The 19,174-nt window shown below is 56.7% G+C and overlaps 3 protein-coding genes across 3 annotated transcripts; 1 reads left to right on the plus strand and 2 right to left on the minus strand.

Annotated features, from left to right (window-relative positions):
* Positions 1-547: 547 nt before the first annotated feature.
* On the minus strand, positions 548-2,559 carry PGLS (6-phosphogluconolactonase). The gene is made up of 5 exons (XM_063318937.1): positions 2,060-2,559; positions 1,874-1,981; positions 1,683-1,784; positions 1,145-1,285; positions 548-983 (listed from the first exon to the last, which is right to left on the minus strand). The coding sequence occupies exons 1-5, from the start codon at positions 2,327-2,329 to the stop codon at positions 846-848; spliced, it is 759 nt and encodes a 252-aa protein (XP_063175007.1). The 5' UTR covers positions 2,330-2,559; the 3' UTR covers positions 548-845.
* Positions 2,560-2,770: 211 nt separating this feature from the next.
* On the minus strand, positions 2,771-13,366 carry SLC27A1 (solute carrier family 27 member 1). Its single transcript, XM_063318912.1, has 12 exons — positions 13,089-13,366; positions 10,047-10,441; positions 9,091-9,252; positions 8,104-8,173; positions 7,910-8,001; positions 7,673-7,782; positions 6,677-6,886; positions 6,355-6,481; positions 5,992-6,129; positions 5,107-5,271; positions 3,741-3,887; positions 2,771-3,189 (listed from the first exon to the last, which is right to left on the minus strand). Exons 1-12 carry the CDS (start codon positions 13,253-13,255, stop codon positions 3,038-3,040), a joined length of 1,935 nt encoding a protein of 644 aa, XP_063174982.1. The 5' UTR covers positions 13,256-13,366; the 3' UTR covers positions 2,771-3,037.
* Positions 13,367-14,330: 964 nt separating this feature from the next.
* On the plus strand, positions 14,331-17,931 carry NXNL1 (nucleoredoxin like 1). Its single transcript, XM_063318940.1, has 2 exons — positions 14,331-14,788; positions 16,320-17,931. The coding sequence occupies exons 1-2, from the start codon at positions 14,466-14,468 to the stop codon at positions 16,615-16,617; spliced, it is 621 nt and encodes a 206-aa protein (XP_063175010.1). The 5' UTR covers positions 14,331-14,465; the 3' UTR covers positions 16,618-17,931.
* The last annotated feature ends 1,243 nt before the right edge of the window (positions 17,932-19,174 follow it).

The following is a 19,174-nucleotide window of genomic DNA, read 5'->3' on the forward strand; positions in this document are numbered from 1 at the left end:
GGCTGCGCCTTGTGCTGCTCCAAGTCCCGTCCAGCTTCTCACGCGTCCGTAAATATCCACCTCCAGCCCAGGAACTTCAATTCTTGGGGTTTGTTTTTTCCCCCCCCCCCCCAAATCTGGCACAGAAGAGCTGCGCTTCCTAAAGCACCTGCCTTTTCTGACTCAGCTTCTTCGTCCATCAAGACAGGACACGGTTCCTTTCCGGCTGCGCCAACGGACACCGTGCCACCTCAAAGCCTTTTTCACCACCGAAAGCTCCAACCTCACCGCTGCGCACGCGGGCGCGTGGAAAAACAGGGAGGAGCCACCGACACGGAGTTTTCGGCAAGAACTAAAGCACAATGAAATCAGGATTAACAGAGAGAAATCAAATCAAACAGCGAGGGAAAGAGCGTCACCCTGCAGCCGGAGCCGCTCCAGACACGCGTCCGTCTGTCCGTCCGTCCGTCCTCACGCCGCCGACACCCCAGACCCTGCGCCGGCTCCTTGAGTCCCTCATTTACGGAAGAGCGTGGCCCCGTGGAAAAAGAACCAGGAGCAGAAGAGCCCAAATCCATCCGTTTAATACCGCGTACCCGTTTCACGTCACAGTGAGCAAATCGAACCGCATGACGCCGTCACCGGGCACGATTCCAACCCAGCACCCACCGAAGCGAAGGAATTATTACGTGGAAATTCGTGCTCGGCAAAGCACCGATTGCTCCAGAAAAAAGGGACAGGAAAAAAAAAAAAGAAAAGTGTTTTTTGCGCCACAACCGAGCGCTACGATCAAATGTGGCGTTCTTCACCTGGAATGTCACGCAGCCGGGGCTGCGGCTGCCGTCACCCGAGCCTGGCCGGCGGCTCTACAAGACGGAATGTTTCTCCAGGGGAATGGTCAGCTCTTTGGCCGCCGGCTCGTCCAGGAACCAGCGCAGCTGCCCGGAGAGAGGCCGGACGCGGGCGGCGGGGAGGGGGTTTTCCTCGTCACCTTCCAAAATGCGCTGTTGGGAGAGAGGGAACGGCGCCTCAGCCGAGCGGGCGGCGAAAGGGAGCCGCAAACCGCACCTGAAACGCTTCGGCAGTTGCCTGAAGCCTCTCGATTGCTCATTCCCCCCAAACGCCTTGGATTTTAATTAAGATGATGAAGAATTTGGGTCCAAACCTTTAAAACGGCAGCTTTGCCTTCCCCCGTAGCCACGAACACAACCATCCGCGCGGCGTTCAGCACCGGCAGGGTTAACGTTATCCGCTCCGGCGGCGGCTTCGGGGAGTCAGTGATAGCAGCGACGATTTTCTCTTTTTCCTATCAGAGGGGGAAAAAAAAAAATCATGAAAAAAGGGAAAAACGCCTGAAGCAGGGGAGCAATCCAGGCTCTGACCATAACCGGCATGAGCGGGGGCTGCTGAGGGGCCTCAGTGTTTCCCCACCCAAGTCAGGGTCTCCTTTTTTGTTTCCCCCCAAACTCCCCAAATCAGGAGAAATTTAAAAGAGCCGAGCAGGAGGATGACCCCACCTCGGCAGCTTTTCTCTCCTCACAACAGCTTTTTTCCCCTCCTCTTTTTTTTTTTTTTTTTATTTTTAAAATGCACCGCCCCCAGAGCAGGAACTGCCTCATGGACGCCGTTGGTGAGTTACCGATGAAAATCTCGGGGTAATGGCACCCCCAGGGGCACCGGCGGGAGCCGGACGCCAAGCTCACCTGGAGCAGGGGGTGTCCGGGGAAGAGGGAGCAGGTATGTCCGTCCGGCCCGACCCCCAGCACCAGCAAATCGAAGACGGGCACCTCCTGGCCCGGGAAAGCCTGCAGGGAGAGACCGGGAGATGGAACCGGGGCGGGGAACGCTTCCAGCCGACGCTCAGCATCCCCCCCACCCGCCCCACGGCCGGTACCTGGCGGAGCTGGGCGGCGTAATCCTCGGCGGCGGCGGCGGGGGACAGCCCGGGGGTGAGGGCCAGCACCCGCGGCCCGGGGCCGGGCAGCCGCGGCAGCAGCTGGGCCTGCGGGAGGGGGGGCAACGATCAGGGCCGGCCCGGGGGGGGAGCAGAGCTTCCCCGGCCCGGCCCGGCCCCGCTCACCTTGTAGGCCCCGCCGGTGCTCTCGGGGTGTTCGGGCGGCACCAGCCGCTCGTCGCAGAAGGCCACCAGCCAGCGGGCCGGGGCGGCGGGGCCTGCGGCGGCGGCGGGCAGGTCCCGGGAGAGGATCCCCACCAGGCTCCCTCCGGAGAGGCCCAGCGAGAAGCGGCCGCCGCCCGCCGCCGCCGCCTGCTCGGCAACCAGCTGGGCCAGGGCTGGGCCCAGCTCCTGCGGGGAGGGGAACACCGAGACGCGGCAGGCACCGGCGGCCATGGCGACGGCGGCACTACCGGGAGCGTCGCGCCGGAAGTGACGCGCCCTACGTCATCGCCTAGCAACCCGCGGCCTAGGCCTCGCCGTTGCCTAGCAACCCGCGGCCTAGGCCTAGCCGCGGCCTAGCGACCCGCGGCCTAGGCCGCCCCTCAGGTGCCGGCCCCGCCGGAAAAAGGGGGGCAGAGGCGGGCTGAGCCCACGCAGCTTCACCCCGTTATTCCCTTTTCCACCATCCAAGAACAACCCCCTCCCTCAGCCGGGCTCCCTAAAGCCTCAAGCACCAGGCTCCGGGGAGGGTAAACCCACCAGCGGCTCCCCTCCACCACAGCACCCATCGAAGTCTTTGGTTTTCTTTTCTTTTTTTTAATATCCTCACAGCCCCAGCCCTAAGGGTAGTTAAAACTAACGCCAAGTGAGGTTAAAAATGGTCTAAACCGGTTAAGAGAGAAGCCCCCCCCCCCCACAGGGCACAGGTATCTCCGTAAATAAATATGGCCGTGGCAGGTAGTGGTTACAAAAATACACTCTATCGGCATCGGGGCAGGTTAACGGGGCGTCAGCGGGCGGCGGATTAATGTGCTTGAGGGGGGGGAGACCCCCACGGAAGGAGGGTGCAGGAATCCATCGCTTCCCGCCAGCGCCGCAGCCCTCCCATGAGTCAGGGGTTTTCCCCGCGGGGAAAAAAAAAAATGCTGAATCCGGAGCAGATCATAAAGCGGCTTTTCCAGAACAAATCTTTTCGTAAAGGCATTCGTCCAGAGGAACGTATTTTCCCAGCTTTAGATCCAGAAAATACAACCGGTCCGAGGTTGTATCGAATCCTTCCCTCTGTAAGCGGGTTTTCTGAATCTTAAATGTACCTTCAAAAAGAGGAAAATAAACAAATTATAGATATTTGGCAGCAAAAAGCCTGCTTAAAGCGAGGAGGAAACGTCACGGGTGGTGTTTTCTTTCTACTGCATGGTTTTGCCTAAGAATTTTAGCAACTCGTTAACCGTCCCTCATCGTTAGGGGAGTTCTTACAGCAACTTGGTGCAATTTTTACTCCTCCTCAGGCAGAGGCTGGTAAAAGAATCGGGTAAAATTCCTGGAAAATGGAAAAAAGAAACCGCAACAGCCAATTAGCGTCTGACCGGGCCGATAACGCACTGGAATAAAACCCTGGGAAGGGGAACGGAGGGCGGATGAGATATAGATCGATATAGAGGAATGTGACCCCCCTTTCTTTTCAATAAAGGCCTGGAACGAGCTGATTTCTTTTGAAGACTTCACTAAAAATCATCATTTTGACTAGCGCTGCTTCCGCGCCCGCCGTGCTCGAAGCTGGGAGAGGGTTTGTTTTTTTTTTTTTTTTTTTTTATTGCCCCGAAGCAGACAAAAATGCCGGGAGGCCGCCGCGGGGAGCGGATACCTGTGGTGTCGACCTGGGGGAGGAGGCGGAGGAAGACGGGCCGGGCGTAGGGGGGCAGCACCTTCTGCAGCTCCTGGTAGAGGACGTTGGGGTTGACTTTAGCCGTGGGGTCGGCGATGGCCGCCATCCCGGCTTTGCCCTCCACCCCTGAAAGAGAGGAGCAGAGCGCGGAAATAAGGAACTTTGAGGAGATGCAGGTGTTTCCCCCCCACCACCCCGTGTCTCTTCAACGGTGAAGCGCAAACGTGCTGAGGAAAACCCGATTTCGTAGCAGAGGCTCACTGCCAACGCGTCCCCTCAGCCCTTAGTCGTGGCCGCCCCCCCTCAAGGCTGACCCAATTCTCCTTTTCTCCAGGTTTCTCTCACATTCACCATGATAAAAACTCAAGGCCGAGTGCCACCAAGGGCACCTTCCCGGCCAACACGCCCACAACACGCACTCAGTTCCATCCCTGCGCCCTCAACCCCCGGCTCCTCCGTGACTCCAAGATTAACCATCCTGGGCTGCCATCCCCCGCAGGGCGAGGGGGGGGATTCTGCCCCTCTGCTCCACTCTGGGGAGACCCCCCCCTGCGGCTCTGCCTCCGGCTCTGGGGCCATGGGAAGGACGCGGAGCTGTGGGAGCGGGGCCGGAGGAGGCCCCGGAGATGATCCGAGGGCTGGAGCCCCTCTGCTGTGGGGCCGGGCTGAGCTGGGGGGGTTCAGCCTGGAGAAGAGAAGGCTCCGGGGAGACCTTGGAGCCCCTTCCAGTCTCTAAAGGGGCTCCGGGAAAGCTGGGGAGGGACTCTGGATCAGGGAGGGGAGCCATGGGACGAGGGGGGATGGGTTTAAACTGAAAAAGGGGAGATTTAGGGGAGATATTAGAAGAAATTCTTCACTCTGAGGGTGGTGAGATGCCAGAATAGAGAAGCTGTGGCTGCCCCATCCCTGGAGGGGTTCAAGGCCAGGTTGGATGGGGCTTTGGGCAACCTGGGCTGGCGGGAGGTGGCCCTGCCCAGGGCACGGGGTGGCACTGGGGGGTCTCTAAGGTCCCTTCCCACCCAAACCATTCCACGATTCTATTTACGGGCCCACACACCCACGGAATGGTCTTTTCACCCCAAGAGCTTCTGCAAAGCTCACGTCACAAAAACCTTCCCTTTTTTAAGACAGAAGTGACGATTGCGCCACTGGATCTCCAGTTATTTCTACGGCTCAGAATAAACGCATCAAACCCCACCCTTTGACTCTGGTGTATCTTTTCATTCCTGGGGGCCTGGTTACAACAGAGGGGACCGATTTCCACCCATTCTGACACACATCTGGTACATTTGCCTAATATTTTTCTTTCTCCCCAAGTCCCGAGAGCTCCGACTCGACGTTTTACCCGGAACTTCCACTCCGTACACCGCAACGTCCGTCTGGTTGAGGATGTGACTCAAGGCTCCCTCCACCTCGGTGGTGGAGACGTTCTCCCCTCGCCATCGGAAGGTGTCCCCGCTGCGATCTTTGAAGTACATGTAACCGAGCTCGTCCATCACCAACACGTCTCCTGGGAGGGGGGGAGACACCAAAAACCACCTCGGGACTCGCGTTCGTTAGCGCGGGGCTGCCCCGCCGCCCTCTTCTTCCCAGGAGAGCGCAGAAACGCCTTGGTGACTTCCCACCGCCGTGCACCGCACCTCCTCGTTAGCGGAGAGAGGCAGCAGTAGGAAAAGGACAGGGGAGAAAAGAAAAAAAAAAAAAAAAAAAAAGAAGTCCCTCCCTCTTCAAAGTGTTCATTTTTTACTAAATCCAGAGCAGCTCAACAGCTGGCAACTTCAAAACACTAATGCATCTGTTCATCAGAGAATCATTTACATCGGAAAAGACCTTTAAGATCAGCTCATCAGTACTGAAAGGGCGGGTGTAAAGAGGACGGGGCCAAAGAGGACGGGGCCAGACTCTTTCCAGCCGTGCCCAGCGACAGGACAAGGGGCAATGGGCACAAACTGGAACACGGGAAATACGGGAAATTTCACTTTGCGGTTGGCAGAGCCCTGGCACAGGCTGTGCCCAGAGGGGCTGCGGAGTCTCCTGCTCTTGGAGATATTCCAAACCCGCCTGGACGCGTTCCTGTGCCGCCTGCTCTGGGTGACCCTGCTCCGGCAGGGGGTTGGAGGAGATGATCTCCAGAAGGCCCTTCCAACCCCAACCGGTCTGTGATTCCTCTCACAAATCCCGGGATTTCGGCCTCTCGAGACCACCTCTGCGGCAGGAACGCCCGCAATACCTGAAAGGTACGCCTGGTCCCCTTTCCGAAGCACGTTGTAAGCGATCTTCTTGTTGGTGGCACTCTCGCTGACGTAGCCGTCGAAGCGACGCAGGGGATCCTGCTGGTTGATCTGACCGACCAGCAGCCCGGGCTCTCCTGCAGGGAACGGCAGCAAGGCAAGGTGACGCCAACGCATCACGCCAACCTAAACTTTGCGCCCACCAAAAGATGTTCAGTTGTTGAACCAATCCATTTTTGGAGGAAAGGACTGAAGCGGAAACCCGTGCACGACACTAGAAACCCCTTAAACCAGCCAGAGCTTATTAGATATATATTTTTAGAACAAAAAGCGGCGATGGATTGGTTTGAGTTAACTCTCACCTGGGCGACAGGGGATACACAGCCCCCTGGAATCCCGGATCAGCTCCATCGTGTCCTCGTTTACCTTCACCAAACGAATGGGATAAACATTGGGCAAAATCCGACTGTTGAAGCCACAGGCACCGACCTTCCAAAAGACAGGAAAAAAACCAAAAACCAAAACCAAACCAGTTAAGATTTTCCCCACGTTTTTGTGCACGTCACCTCTAATTACCAATTTAGCTCCCTGCGAAAAAACGAGGAGGCGTCAGGGAAGCCAGCAGAGGTTTTTCTCCCTTCTGTGCTGCCTCCCAGCCCCTCGCAGTACCCTCCTCCTCCTCACCTTCCCGTCCAGGTTGGCAATGCTGCAGTTGCACTCCGTGGCTCCGTAGAACTCTCCGATCTGCTTAACTCCGAAGCGCTTTGTGAAGTCCTCCCATATGGTGGGTCTCAAACCATTGCCCACCGCCAGCCGCACGCAGTGTTGGGTTTCTGACTCTCGGACCGGCTGATTCAGAAGATACCTGCAGATTTCCCCGATATACTGAATAATCTGAAGCAGTAAACACAAAAACATAGCTCAGGCTTCAGGCGACGCTTACAACGCCCTGGAAAAAGCCGACCACGAGGCCACCGGCGCCAGCGTACCTCGTGGAGCGAGACGCATCAGGCATTTTAATAAACTGTGAGGTTTGGCAAGTTCAAGGTGGGATTTTTCGCCACAAAAGATAAAACCAGGGCCCCCTGGAACCCACCAGAAAAGAGCACGGGAGGGATCCCTCAGCGTGAATGAAGATATTGATATAAAGAAAAACCCTTGTGCTTTAATAGGTGACTAAAAAAGCTCTGAAAGATTTGGGGTCAATCGTAGACGAACAGCTTGACCCAGCAAAAGGCAGCCCGCGCGGAGATCCAATTACCAGCTATAAATACTGCCGGGGTGGGAAGGGCAAGATAAACGCCAGGGAGGAGAAAGCTGCTTAAATTAGAAGGTAATGTTGACACAAAGACAAATAGATGTTTATGGGCTATGAACCGCCAAGAGAATTCCTCGGCAGGGATTCCTAACACGGATGAATTCTGGCAGAGCTTTCCCACAACAGTAAGGGATGCAAATTCACATTTTCAAAGCTGGTCTTGACAACCGCGCAACGAGGAAGCAGGAAAAGCCGGATGAAAGACCTTTCCTAGAGTCCTGCACACCTAAAGCGGCACTGGCAACCTGAAGACGCCTTTGCGCGGGCACCTCCATGTCTGAGAAGGGACGGGGAATTATCTGGAGGTCACTAATTAAGCAGCGAACCCGGCGCTCTGGCGTGGAGCACCAAAGAGCCCTCACCGTGCATCTGTATTTCACGCAGTCGTCCCAGAAGCGACTGGCCGAGAACTTCTTCCTGATCACCACGGTGAGGCCGTGGATTAGACACTGGCCAACTCCCATGATGTTACCTGGAAAAGAAGGATCGCGGGGAAAGCTCCCACCATCCCGGGGCCGTTCGGTCCCAAGGATGGACGAAGGAGCAGCCAAGGGGGAGGCCGCCGCCTCTCCTCTGCCTCCCAGGAGGAGGACGCTTACCTGCAGAATGATAGAGGGGGAGGCAGTTGTAGAGGACGTCCTCTGGGTGCATTTTGTAGGCGTAGTAACCGAAGGCAGCGATACGGTAATACCTGCAAGAAGGCAGCGCAGGCTGAGCGAGCGAGGAAGGTAAAACCTGGGGCTTCGTGATGAGAAAAGCACCTCCAGAGGGAAGCACCTCCTCGCGTCCTCACCTGCTGTGCACCACGATGGCGGCTTTGGGCATTCCCGTGGTTCCTGAAGTGTAGATGTAGAAGAGCCGATCTAGAAGAACAGAAACGGGCATCAGACAGACCCTTCCCAACGGCTTGAGAAAAGCCCCACAGGGTTTGGCTTGCGTTTTAGGCTTTGTTTGCAGAGGAACGGCTTCGAACGGGTGACAGCGCAGGGGACAGTCAGCTGTGAAGGCCGATACAAGCGCGGAATTGCAGCCCGATGGAGAATCTCCCTGTCGTCCACAACGGCAGATACAGGAACGCGTAACGGAGTTTGCAGAGCTCTGAGAACCCAACCTGTACGCCTTTACGCAAATCATCCTGGGACTAGATTAACTCCCCAGGTCGGACATTAACTCCAACCAGTCTAGAGGGAAGGTCTCAGCCTGCGTCTGAAGGTGGGGCAGGTATCTAAGGCTGTGATTGAAAAAGAAATAATAATCTAAAGGAAAAGCTTCTAGCAGTATCACTAAACAAAGTACGAAAACGGAGCCTCACGCCTCAGGGATCTCAGATGCTCTTAATTGTCTTAAAGTAGGGAATACAGACTGGAGGCCAGCTAGCGTCTTCCCTTCCTGAATCCCAAATCCACCAAAACGCCTCTTCCCCACAGCCGTATTACAAGGAAAGATTTTAATTACACCACGAGTCAGCCGTGGGGGAAGGTAATACAGGCTGTCAAAGGCTACAGACAAAGTGGACAGACCAATCTCCTCCTCCAGGTACTAAATACATGAGGCACATAAAGCTCGGAAATCTCAAACAATGAGAGACTTAACCCAGAGTACCCTGGAACCAGGATTTATTTCTTTTTTCCTTTTTTTTCCCCCCTCCTTTCTTCTATTTGTGAGCCCAAACTGGGTTGATTTAATCCCCCCCATCTTGCTTAGTTTTCTCGTTTTGCTGTCGCCTGGTCCAGCTCTCGCACACATCGCGTGGAGAAATAAAAATCGTCGATAAAATTACCATCTAAACCTTTGACTGGAACCTGAGCCGGGGGCGATTTCGAGGCGGTGCTCAGAAGAGGATCCAGATGTTTGGTCTCCACAGGAACGACACCCGGGTTGTAGTCACCGGAGCAGAATTTTGCCATGTTCTTCCCCAACATCCCGTTCACTTCGGATATTGCTGCAAGACAAAGCAAGTGGCTTTCGCAACAAACAGAATGCTCTAGGTAGCGGCAAGAATAATCTGTGTAACGTCTTATTGTGCCCCAAAACCATGGAAGGACCTGAAGAACCTTTCAAATACTTACGTCGCACCCGACAACACCTGCATCAGTGCGGTCAGACTGACCTGGGCCCAGTAAAAGCCCTAACAAAAAAAAACCTACGTGAAATTGCCTCTCCCCATGACCACATCATGATCTTCAAATGATCCAGAACGGTTCCAAGGAGACAATTCAGAATAATAAACCATTGGCTCTAACAATAATCATCATTAACAGGGTTCATTAGAGAAGTAGGGGTGTATTTAAAAATCAGCAGCTGCTAACAGACCTATCCCGCAGCAGAAAGCACGGCAGTAAGCAAAGAGTATTAACAGAGCAAAAGAGAAAAATACGCCTTGGGGCACGTATCGCCTCTTCTCAATGAAGCACAAGGCTCCTGATGCAGCTCTGACAAATGAAACGAAACAAGAGCAAATCAGCGAGATCGGTTCAGGCACCCCGAAATCAGGAAGATGCCGGCAGATGGAACCGAGCTCCCGAACCCTCTCCTCAAAACACCGCTCCTCTTTTAGCCTCGGGTACTAACTGAACGCTTCTGCCTTTTGTAATCGGGAGATTTACCATTTTCCCTAGCTTTTACTACAGCCAGCTGCCTTTTTGTTTTTAGTTTTACTCAATCTCTGCCTCCTTCAAGACCAAGCGAACGGTTCCCGAGTTGCCCACGAGGCGCACGAACACCCGAAGGGCTCACCTGAAGACAGCTCCCCTCCGAAGATCACGGCTTTTGCACCCGACGTCGTCACGCAGTAAACCAGAGAATCCAAGCGCAAGTTGAAGTTGATTAGCGCCGCCTCGATGCCGATTTTTGCCATCCCTAGCCAGAGGCCGACAAACTCGGGGCGGCTCTCCATGAAGATGGCAATGACGTCCCCCAGCCGGAAGCCTTGCTGGTAGAAGTAGTTAGCCACGGCGTTGGAATACTCATCCAGCCTCCTGAAGGTCCACTGCTCCCCAGTGGCCTCGTAAATCAGGGCCACTTTGTCAGGGTGCCTGCGGACAACATCCTGGAACATCTTGGGGATGGTGCTTTTGGCTTTTTGATGCCTTCGCAACTTGTACTTGACTCGTAACAGCACCGAGAGGCCGCTGCAGCAAAGAAAGAGCAGAAAAAAAAACTTAATTTTCAGCACAATTTCCGAACTAGAAGGGATGTGGGCAGGACACACGTGCTCCACACGTGCCCTTGTGTCCTCCTCCTTTGGACAGTCGAAATGTTACCCTGAAACTGGAACTTGGAATCACTGCTGCTCTACAGCAAGGGACGGCTATTTTAACATTATGGTAAATAAACAGTATACAGCAACTCTTCCGGTACTTTCCACGCTATAAAACACAGTGAATCCATCTTCACATCGACACTGATTCAAACAAGAGGGTAAATGACATTTTTTCCCCGATGTTTTGCGCCATCCTAAAAAACCAGGACCCGGCAACCATTGTTTTTAGCTCAAATGGGAGCAACACGCTTCGGGCGGGAAGCGCCTTTCTTGCCAGGACATTTCGCAGCATCTTTGCGCAATTTCTTACAATTCAGGATCCGCAAGCGCTAAAAGGACAAAGACAACCCGGGTCCTTTGATAACAACAACGTGTGGCTTTGGCTCCAAGAAAACAAAGCCAGAGGCTTCCCCTTTCACCCAGGAGAGGAGAGGACTCGGGTGCGTTGCTCGCAGGCGTGTTTTCCTGTGAGTCAGTCTCTGCCGCAGTCCTGGGAGGATAGGAAGCAAGGCTATCTGAATGCTACCAGGCAGAAAGCATAAATTTTAATAATAATAAATAAATAATTCTTGGGTGGCGAGCTCCTTTAAAGACGGTGGTGCCTTATCAAGGAAAGAATTACTGCCTCTGTGGATACCCGATACCACAAAAAGCAAATGCTCAATAAAAGAACAAACCAGATTGTTCTAATGGGCCTGCTTTTTATTTCCCCTCCCCCCCCTTCCGTAATTTACATAATTATTTTAAGTCTCCAAGGTAGCAGCTGCAAGTTAAACCTCGACACAGTTCAAGCTGGATGGCAGCGAAAGTTGTTGTCTGAAATTCAGCTGTCTCGTGTTGTCCTGGAGGAAACTATCTTTAGGGGCGCGCTGGCTCTCAGTTATAACTTAGATACGAAAATAAATTTATTAGATAAAATTACTACCATAACACCGCCAGCGAAACGAGGACAGCAGGTCTGAGGATCCTGTTTCCTTCCTGGAGGTAGGACGATGGAGGCGGTAATTTTCCACCATTAAAATAGGAAATTGTTGTGCAACAAGGCTTTGGAAGAAGCCCCAGAAACTTGAAAGGTCATTTAATATTAGCACGTAAAAAAAAAAAAAACAAAAAACCACCAACAACCCTGCAAGTCTCACGACTGGATGTCACGAGCAGGAGCCTCACTCGGCGAAGGCTGGCAGGCGGGGGAAGGGTGCGCTTCAGAAACGAGCTGTTGGCAGTGGTCAGGCCGAGCGGGGTGACCTTACCCCGCGCCGTGCCAAATACAGAACAGAGGAGCCTTTTCACTGCTGAGCTGCACTTTCCAGATACTTAAAGGGCTTTATTCTGCCCGGTTTATTTGCTGCCGTTATTCCCAGCTTGCCGGGCAATCGGGAGGAAACAGCTCTTCAAAGCAGAGTGACAGCCACAGCGAAGCTGGCAATCGCAGGAGCCCTAAATCCTTTGGAATAAAGGCACATCCTCGCGAAGGCCTGAAAAACACCAAACTAAATGCGATGGCGAGGGACTCCCAGGAGATGGGGAAGCTGTGGGAGACTTACTGCTCTTTATACCGCAACCCCTTAGTTTAGACTACGTATTTTAAGACGGATCGACCCTCTCTTTAAGCTCAGTGACTCCTCTTCCACGGGTGAGCCGTGGCGTGCATCCCACGAGCATCCCATGTCCGTTTGCTCGCTCCCTTCCAGGTTGAGCCCTTCCAACCACCGTCTGCGTGCAGGGAGGCCAGCGAGTAAAAACGGTTAAAACCCAACATGGCTCAGCTTTAAAGGCAGCGAACTCGACCTGCCGCTGGCCCTCGCCCCTTAGAATCGCAGGATGGTTTGGGTTGGAAGGGAACTTCAGAGGCCATCGAGTCCCACCCCTTGCCATGAGCAGGGACGTCTCTACCCAGCCCAGGTTGCTCCAAGCCCCGGCCAACCTGGCCTTGGACCCCTCCAGGGATGGGGCAGCCACAGCTTCTCTGGGCAACCTGGGCCAGGGACTCACCACCCTCAACGTGAAGAATTTCTACATCTGCTCTAAATCTCCCCTTTTTCAGTTTAAACCCATCCCCCCTCGTCCCACGGCTCCCCTCCCTGATCCAGAGTCCCTCCCCGGCTTTCCCGGAGCCCCTTTAGGGACTGGAAGGGGCTCCAAGGTCTCCCTGGAGCCTTCTCTTCTCCAGGCTGAACCCCCCCAGCTCAGCCCGGCCCCACAGCAGAGGGGCTCCAGCCCTCCCAGCATCTCCGGGGCCTCCTCCGGCCCCGCTCCCACAGCTCCGTGTCCTTCCCATGGCCCCAGAGCCGAAGGCAGCGCTGCAGGGGGGTCTCCCCAGAGCGGAGCAGAGGGGCAGAATCCCCCCGCCTCGCCCTGCTGGGGACGGTGGCCCAGGTTGCCGGTGGTTTTCCGGGCTACCAGCGCACGTTGCCGGCTCACGGCCGGCTTCCCCCCTCCCTCCAAAGCTGGCGGGGGGCTGCGATGTACCGGGTCCCCGCTCCCCCCCCATCCCCCCCCCCGGGCTCCGCACTCACAAGAGGTCCCTCGGCGCCGTCCTGTAGATCAGCCGCAGCAGCCGCCATCCCCCGCCGCCCAGGCAGACGCCCAGCGTGGCGGCCAGGCTCCATGGCCAGGGAGCCCCCAGCAGCCGCAGCAGCCCCAGGGAGCCCAGGGAGGCGGCGCAGACCCCCGCCGGGTGCATGGGGCCAGGGGAGGAGGCCGCCCCGGGCCGCCCCCGCCGCCGCCGCCCGGCCCCGGTCCCACCGGCTGCGCCCTCTCCCGCCTCAGCCGCCGCCTGAGGCGAAGCCCCGCCCCGCACGCACCCGTCACTGAGGGGAGGGGCAGGACGGCGGGAAGCGCGGGTTTCTATTGGCTGAGAGCGCGGCTGCCGGGCTGGGATTGGGCGAGGCGGGAGGCGCAGGGGGGACGTCGCGGCGGAGGGGCGGGGCGAGGCGCCGGTGCCCGTGCCGGGTGCTGAGCGGGGCGGCCGGGACCGACAAAACCGGGGCGGGGGGGGGTGGGAGGTTGGGGTGTGTCTGTGCCCGTGCCCGCCCCGGGGTAACGGACGGTGGGGAAATTCGTTCGTGTCCGCACCGGAACCGCCCGGGACCGGCACTGCTCTGGACACGCACACCCGGGATCCGTACACCCGGGGACCTGCACAACCGGCACCCCCCGGGAGCCGCACCCACGGGACACGCACACCCGGGACCGGCATCCCCGGGATCCGTACACCCGAGACCCGCACATCCAGCTTCCATGGCCCGGGAACGGCACCCCCTGGACCCCACGGCCCCGGGACCCACATAACCGGGTTCCCACGGCCCCCCCGCACACCCGGGACCGGCACCACCCGGGGCTCCGTGGCACCAGCACCGACACACCCGGGTTCCCACGGCCCGGGACCCACATAACTGGGTTCACACGGCCCCCCCGCATCCCCCGGTCCATCATGGCCCAGACCCGCACCGCCCACGTTCAACCGGCCCGGGCCCCGCACCCCCGGGCCCGGCACTCCCCACGTTCCCGCGGCCCGGCACCCGCACCTCCAGGTCCCGCACTCCTAGGATCGGACCGGCACGTCCCGGGACCGGCACGGCCCAGGACCCGCACCCGCCTGAGACCCGCACCCTCGGGTCCGGCATCCCCGGGACCGGCACGGCCCGGGACCCGCATCACCCGCGTTCCCGTGGCCCTGACCCCGCACACCCCCGGGCCCCGCACGCCCCCGGGTCTGTCACCACCCCCCCAGGCACTGACCTCCCCTTTAAGCCGATTACCGGAGGCTCCGGGCTCATCAATAAACGCCGCCGGCGGGGGCAGGGAGCCGGGGGGGCTCCGGGGATCTCCGCATCCCTTCCCACCACCGAGAGCTCACCGTGGGCCACCGGATCGGTCCATCGGCATCGCCCATGGCCGCCCTCTTCACCGGGAAGGTCCTGACGGGCAACCGGGAGCGGGACGAGGTGGAGACGGAGCGGGAGCTGGGCCTGGCGCTGGAGAACAAGGTGCTGCTGCTCTATTTCGGGTCGGGGCAGTGCCCGTGGTGCCGGCAGTTCGCCCCCATCCTCAAGGATTTCTTCCTCCGTTTGACCGACGAGTTTTACGTGGAACGGGCGTCGCAGCTGGTCCTGGTGTACGTGTCGCGGGACGAGACGGAGGAGCAGCAGAGCGCGTTCCTCAGGAGCATGCCGAAACGCTGGCTGGCCGTTCCCTTCGGGGACGCCTTCAAAAGGTACGCGTCCCCCCCCCCGCCTTTATTTTTAGATATTTAGACTCTTTTTCCAGATGTTTTCCCTCGTTTTCAGTCCCCGCTGCAGCGGTCAGCGCGGTGTTTTAAGGGAAAAAATACCAAAGCTGTTTGGCTGCACCTATTTATAAAGCAGAAGGAATATTTCCTCTTCCTTCCTTCTTGCTTTTTGCTGATATCTCTGTATTCTGATATTATAACGCACTATTTATAACTCGAAAAGCCGCGTCAGCCGTGGCCCCCCCGCCCCAGGCAGGAGACGTAGTGTGAAAGATGGATGCAGCCAGGCGGGTTGGAAGCGCTCGGCGTGTTTACTGTAACCTCATTAGCGACAGAACGAGCTGCGATTAACACCCAGAATTATTTCCAGCTCCTTTTGAGGGCGAACTGGAGCAGGTTAAAATTTCAAGCGGCCTAAAACGGGTCCCAGCCGCCGACCTGCACCTCCCGTACCCCGGGGTGATGTCCAAACCCCCGGCCCCACAGAGATCCGCGTCAGGCTCTAATTAGCAGCGACGGGCAAACGAGCGGGTTACAATCAGCGAATGGGCTCTGTGTAACCCTGCACCGGGACAGCCGCGGGAATCCTGCCCGGTGAGGAGGATGAGGAGTGTCAAGGAGGATGAGGAAGCCGCAAGGAGGACAGGGAGAGGATGAGGAGTGTTGATGAGGAATGGGGAGGAGGATGAAGAAGCAGCGAGGATGATGAGGAAGCAGCGAGGATGATGAGGAAGCAGCAAGGAGTATGAGGAGCAGGGAGGAGGATGAGGAAGCGGGGAGGAGGATGAGGAGCAGTGAGGAGGATGAGGAGAGGATGAGGAGTGTCAAGGAGGAAGAGAATAGAATGAGGAAGCCACGAGGAGGATGAGGAGCAGGGAGTAGGATGAAGAGTGGGGAGGAGAATTAGGAAGCGGTGAGGAGGATGAGGAGTGTCGAAGAGGAAGAGAAGAGGATGAGGAAGCTGCAAGGAGGATAAGAGTGGGGAGGAGGACGAGGAAGCCGCAAGGAGGATGAGGAGCATCAAGGAGGACAAGGAGTGGCGAGGAAGATGAGGAGCAGCGAGGAGGATGAGGAGAGGATGAGGAGCGGGGAGGAGGAGGAGGAGTGTCAAGGAGGATGAGGAGAGGATGAAGAGTGTCGAGGAGGATGAGGAGAGGGGAGGAGGATGAGGACTGACATGGAGGGTGAGGAGAGGATGAAGAGTGTTGAGGAGGATGAGGAGCGGTGAGGAGGAGGAAGAGGGGAGGAGGATAAGGAAGCAACGAGGAGGATGAGGAGCGGTGAGGAGGATGAGGAGAGGATGAGGAAGCAGCGAGGATGATGAGGAAGCAGTGAGTATGATGAGGAGGCAGCAGGGAGTATGAGGAGCGTTGAGGAGGATGAGGAGTGGTGAGGAGTGTCGAGAAGGATGAGGAGTGTCAAGGAGGATGAGGAGCGGGGAGGAGGATGAGGAAGCAGCGAGGAGGATGAGGCTCCCTCGCCGATTTGAGGTTTCCGCCCCGTTTTTGCCCCGCAGGGACCTGGAGCTGCGCTTTGGCGTCTCCGAGGTGCCGGTGGTGGTGGTGCTGAGGCCTGACGGGGAGGTGATCGTCGGCAACGCCGTGGACGAGATCCGGCGCGTGGGACCCGCTTGCTTCCGAAACTGGCAGGAAGCCGCCGAGCTGGTGGACCGGAATTTTCTCTTGGCGGAGGATTTTGACGAGTTGAGCAGGAGGAGCATCACCGACCCCTTCCGCCGCCTCAAGTACAAGGTGGAGAAGACGCCGGAGGAGAAGAAAAAGGGGAGGAAAGAGGACGGTGAAGAGTCTCCTTAGGAGCCGGTCGGGGTCTCTGTCCCCACCCGCCATCTCCGGATCAGCAACGTCTCTCTCTATTCTAGAATTGCGCCAAAAATCACCTTAGTTTTCCAAAAATTGAATTGTTTTAAGGCAAATGCGCTCTACTCCTGCGCATGGCTGTTCATACCCGGAAAATTGGTTGGCGTAATAAGGATATTCCGAGCTCGACTGAAGTACATTTTCTTTTTTGCACCCTGGGACCTAGAGTAGTAAAAAAAATCCTCAGGGTGACGTCTTTGTCACGTATTTACCAAAAAAGTTAGAAGAAAACTAACCGCCAGAGGCCGGCATTCAGTGAACGACTCGCTAAAGAGTCCTAAAAATGTGAATTGCATTAAAAAAACCCCCAAGCGCTGCCACGGGGGTACGGAGAGGCTGTGGGAAACGGCAGCGGGAACAGAATCCCTCTGAGAAGCCGATAGGGGGAGGGGTTTTTTTTTGGGAGACAGACGCCCACGCGCTAAGTGAGAAATCTCTCGCGTCACTGCTCACGTTATGCTGCTGAAAAGTGAAGGTTTTGGACAAATCCTGCCGAGGAGCAGGTTGTTCCGTGGCCGGAGTGCAGCGGCGCCGTGCTGGTGACCTGCCACCTCTCGTTATCTGCTCACGGCCGTTGCCGTCTCCGGCAGCAGAGAGCCCGGCAGCGATCCGTCGGGAAGCCGAATCCCATCCCAGGCGGAAGATCCGCCTGTCCCAATCCTGCCGGGGCTGCGCACGTCCTTAGCGAACATCGCTCCGCTCTGTCCTCTCAAATCCAACAGATTTGTACGAAACCGACTCTCTCCGTAGCCAAAAATCTCATTTACGGAGCCTGCGGGGAATCCTGCCGCGCGCATCCCCCTTCTTTCCCGAATCAAGGGGTCTAAAAAGCAGGAGAAAGGGGGAAAGGGAGCATTAATTTGCTCAGGTTTGGTCCTGTATCGGCGGGGAGCTGAGCAGAGGGTTTAGAAAAGCTTTGCTGGATCCACGAAGGATCTGGGAAGGGAAGCGCATGTCGGAGACAGACAGAGGCTCGTTCGACTTGTTTTCTCACTTCATCTTCCCCCTCTTCGCCCAGCAAGTCCGACAGGTAGAGGAGGGAGGGAGGAGAAGTCCCATAAAACAAACGGTTGGGAGGAGACTCCGCGCCCGGGCAGAAGAAGGGCATTTCCTTCGGGATGCTCTACGGCGCACGGACGTCGCGTGAAAAGGCACAAATCGCACCCAAAAGAGCTTTCAGGCGGAGGAGCGAAGCTGTGCTGGCTGGCGGCCGCTGACGAAGCAATATCCCATTTGCCTCGGGCCACGTCCTGTGTTTAAAAAAAAAAACAACCCAGTTAAAAATGACAAATTGGGAGCAACGGGAGGGAGGCAAAGGGCAACGTTTTTGGCCATTATCAACCGGCTGTTTCTCATTCCCACAGAACAACATTTTATTGACATTCCGTGTCAATAAAAGGACATTCTCCACCCGAATTTACGTAAAGGCCAATAATATTAAAAGTGGAGCTGTACCAGCCCCGCCCGTTTTTTAACTTAACCACCAAATTTTCCTCCGTACAAAACCAAAAGTTGCCCTTTTCTTGGTGGTTGTGTGAAAGAACCGGCCAAGGAAGGGAGACCGGGCGACGGCGAGAAGTGAACCTGCCAGCGCGGGACACCATCGTCATCATCACCGTAGAGAGAAACAAGTGCTTTAGTTTCTCTGCTTGATTTTCTGGATTATTTTTTTAATATTTTTTCACCCAGTAAAAGAAGCCGTAATGCTTAGGAGCGTGCTTTAGACGACAGCGAGAGATGGAGTCGCTCTTTCCTCGTAATTAATAAAGCTTGGCAATACGGCACGAGACGTTCCTCAGCACCAGAAGGACACGGAGCTGCGGGAGCGGGGCCGGAGGAGGCCCCGGAGATGCTGGGAGGGCTGGAGCCCCTCTGCTGTGGGGCCGGGCTGAGCTGGGGGGGTTCAGCCTGGAGAAGAGAAGGCTCCGGGGAGACCTTGGAGCCCCTTCCAGTCCCTAAAGGGGCTCCGGGAAAGCTGGGGAGGGACTCTGGATCAGGGAGGGGAGCCATAGGACGAGGGGGGACGGTTTTAAGCTGAAAAAGGGGAGATTTTGGTTAGATATTAGAAGAAATTCTTGGCTGTGAGGGTGGTGAGCCCCTGGCCCAGGTTGCCCAGAGAAGCTGTGGCCGCCCCATCCCTGGAGGGGTCCAAGGCCAGGTTGGACGGGGCTTTGGGCAACCTGGGCTGGCGGGAGGTGGCCCTGCCCCGGGCAGGGGGTGGCACTGGGTGGCCTTTAAGGTCCCTTCTAACTCTAACCATTCCATGATTCTAGGATAATAGTTGGGAAGCCAAGAAAAGAACATCACCAGGCAGCGCGTGGGCTGGAGTCGCTGCAGATGGGAGAACAAGGGGAGGCAGCGGAGAATCGGAGAATCATTTTTGGTTGGAAGAGACCTTTAAGCTCATCAAGTCCCAGCGATGCTCCAAAAGACGCTGCGCCTGGTGAGCGAGCGCAGCGTTGAGCTTCACGCTGGCGGCGAGGAGCAGAGCGAC

This window comes from Chroicocephalus ridibundus, chromosome 29 (assembly GCF_963924245.1).
Source record: "Chroicocephalus ridibundus chromosome 29, bChrRid1.1, whole genome shotgun sequence".
Lineage (NCBI taxonomy): Eukaryota > Metazoa > Chordata > Aves > Charadriiformes > Laridae > Chroicocephalus > Chroicocephalus ridibundus.

Coding starts and splice junctions, on each gene's coding strand:
- PGLS (XM_063318937.1), bottom strand. CDS start 2,329: ATGGCCGCCGGTGCCTGCCGCGTCTCGGTGTTCCCCTCCCCGCAGGAG. Junction 1,982..2,059: donor GCACCGGCGGGGCCTACAAG/GTGAGCGGGGCC, acceptor CCCCTCCCGCAG/GCCCAGCTGCTGCCGCGGCT. Junction 1,286..1,682: donor CCGGACACCCCCTGCTCCAG/GTGAGCTTGGCG, acceptor CCCCTCTGATAG/GAAAAAGAGAAAATCGTCGC.
- SLC27A1 (XM_063318912.1), bottom strand. CDS start 13,255: ATGCACCCGGCGGGGGTCTGCGCCGCCTCCCTGGGCTCCCTGGGGCTG. Junction 8,174..9,090: donor TCCAGTCAAAGGTTTAGATG/GTAATTTTATCG, acceptor CTGTTCTTCTAG/ATCGGCTCTTCTACATCTAC. Junction 3,888..5,106: donor GTACGGAGTGGAAGTTCCGG/GTAAAACGTCGA, acceptor CCTCTCTTTCAG/GGGTGGAGGGCAAAGCCGGG.
- NXNL1 (XM_063318940.1), top strand. CDS start 14,466: ATGGCCGCCCTCTTCACCGGGAAGGTCCTGACGGGCAACCGGGAGCGG. Junction 14,789..16,319: donor TTCGGGGACGCCTTCAAAAG/GTACGCGTCCCC, acceptor TTTGCCCCGCAG/GGACCTGGAGCTGCGCTTTG.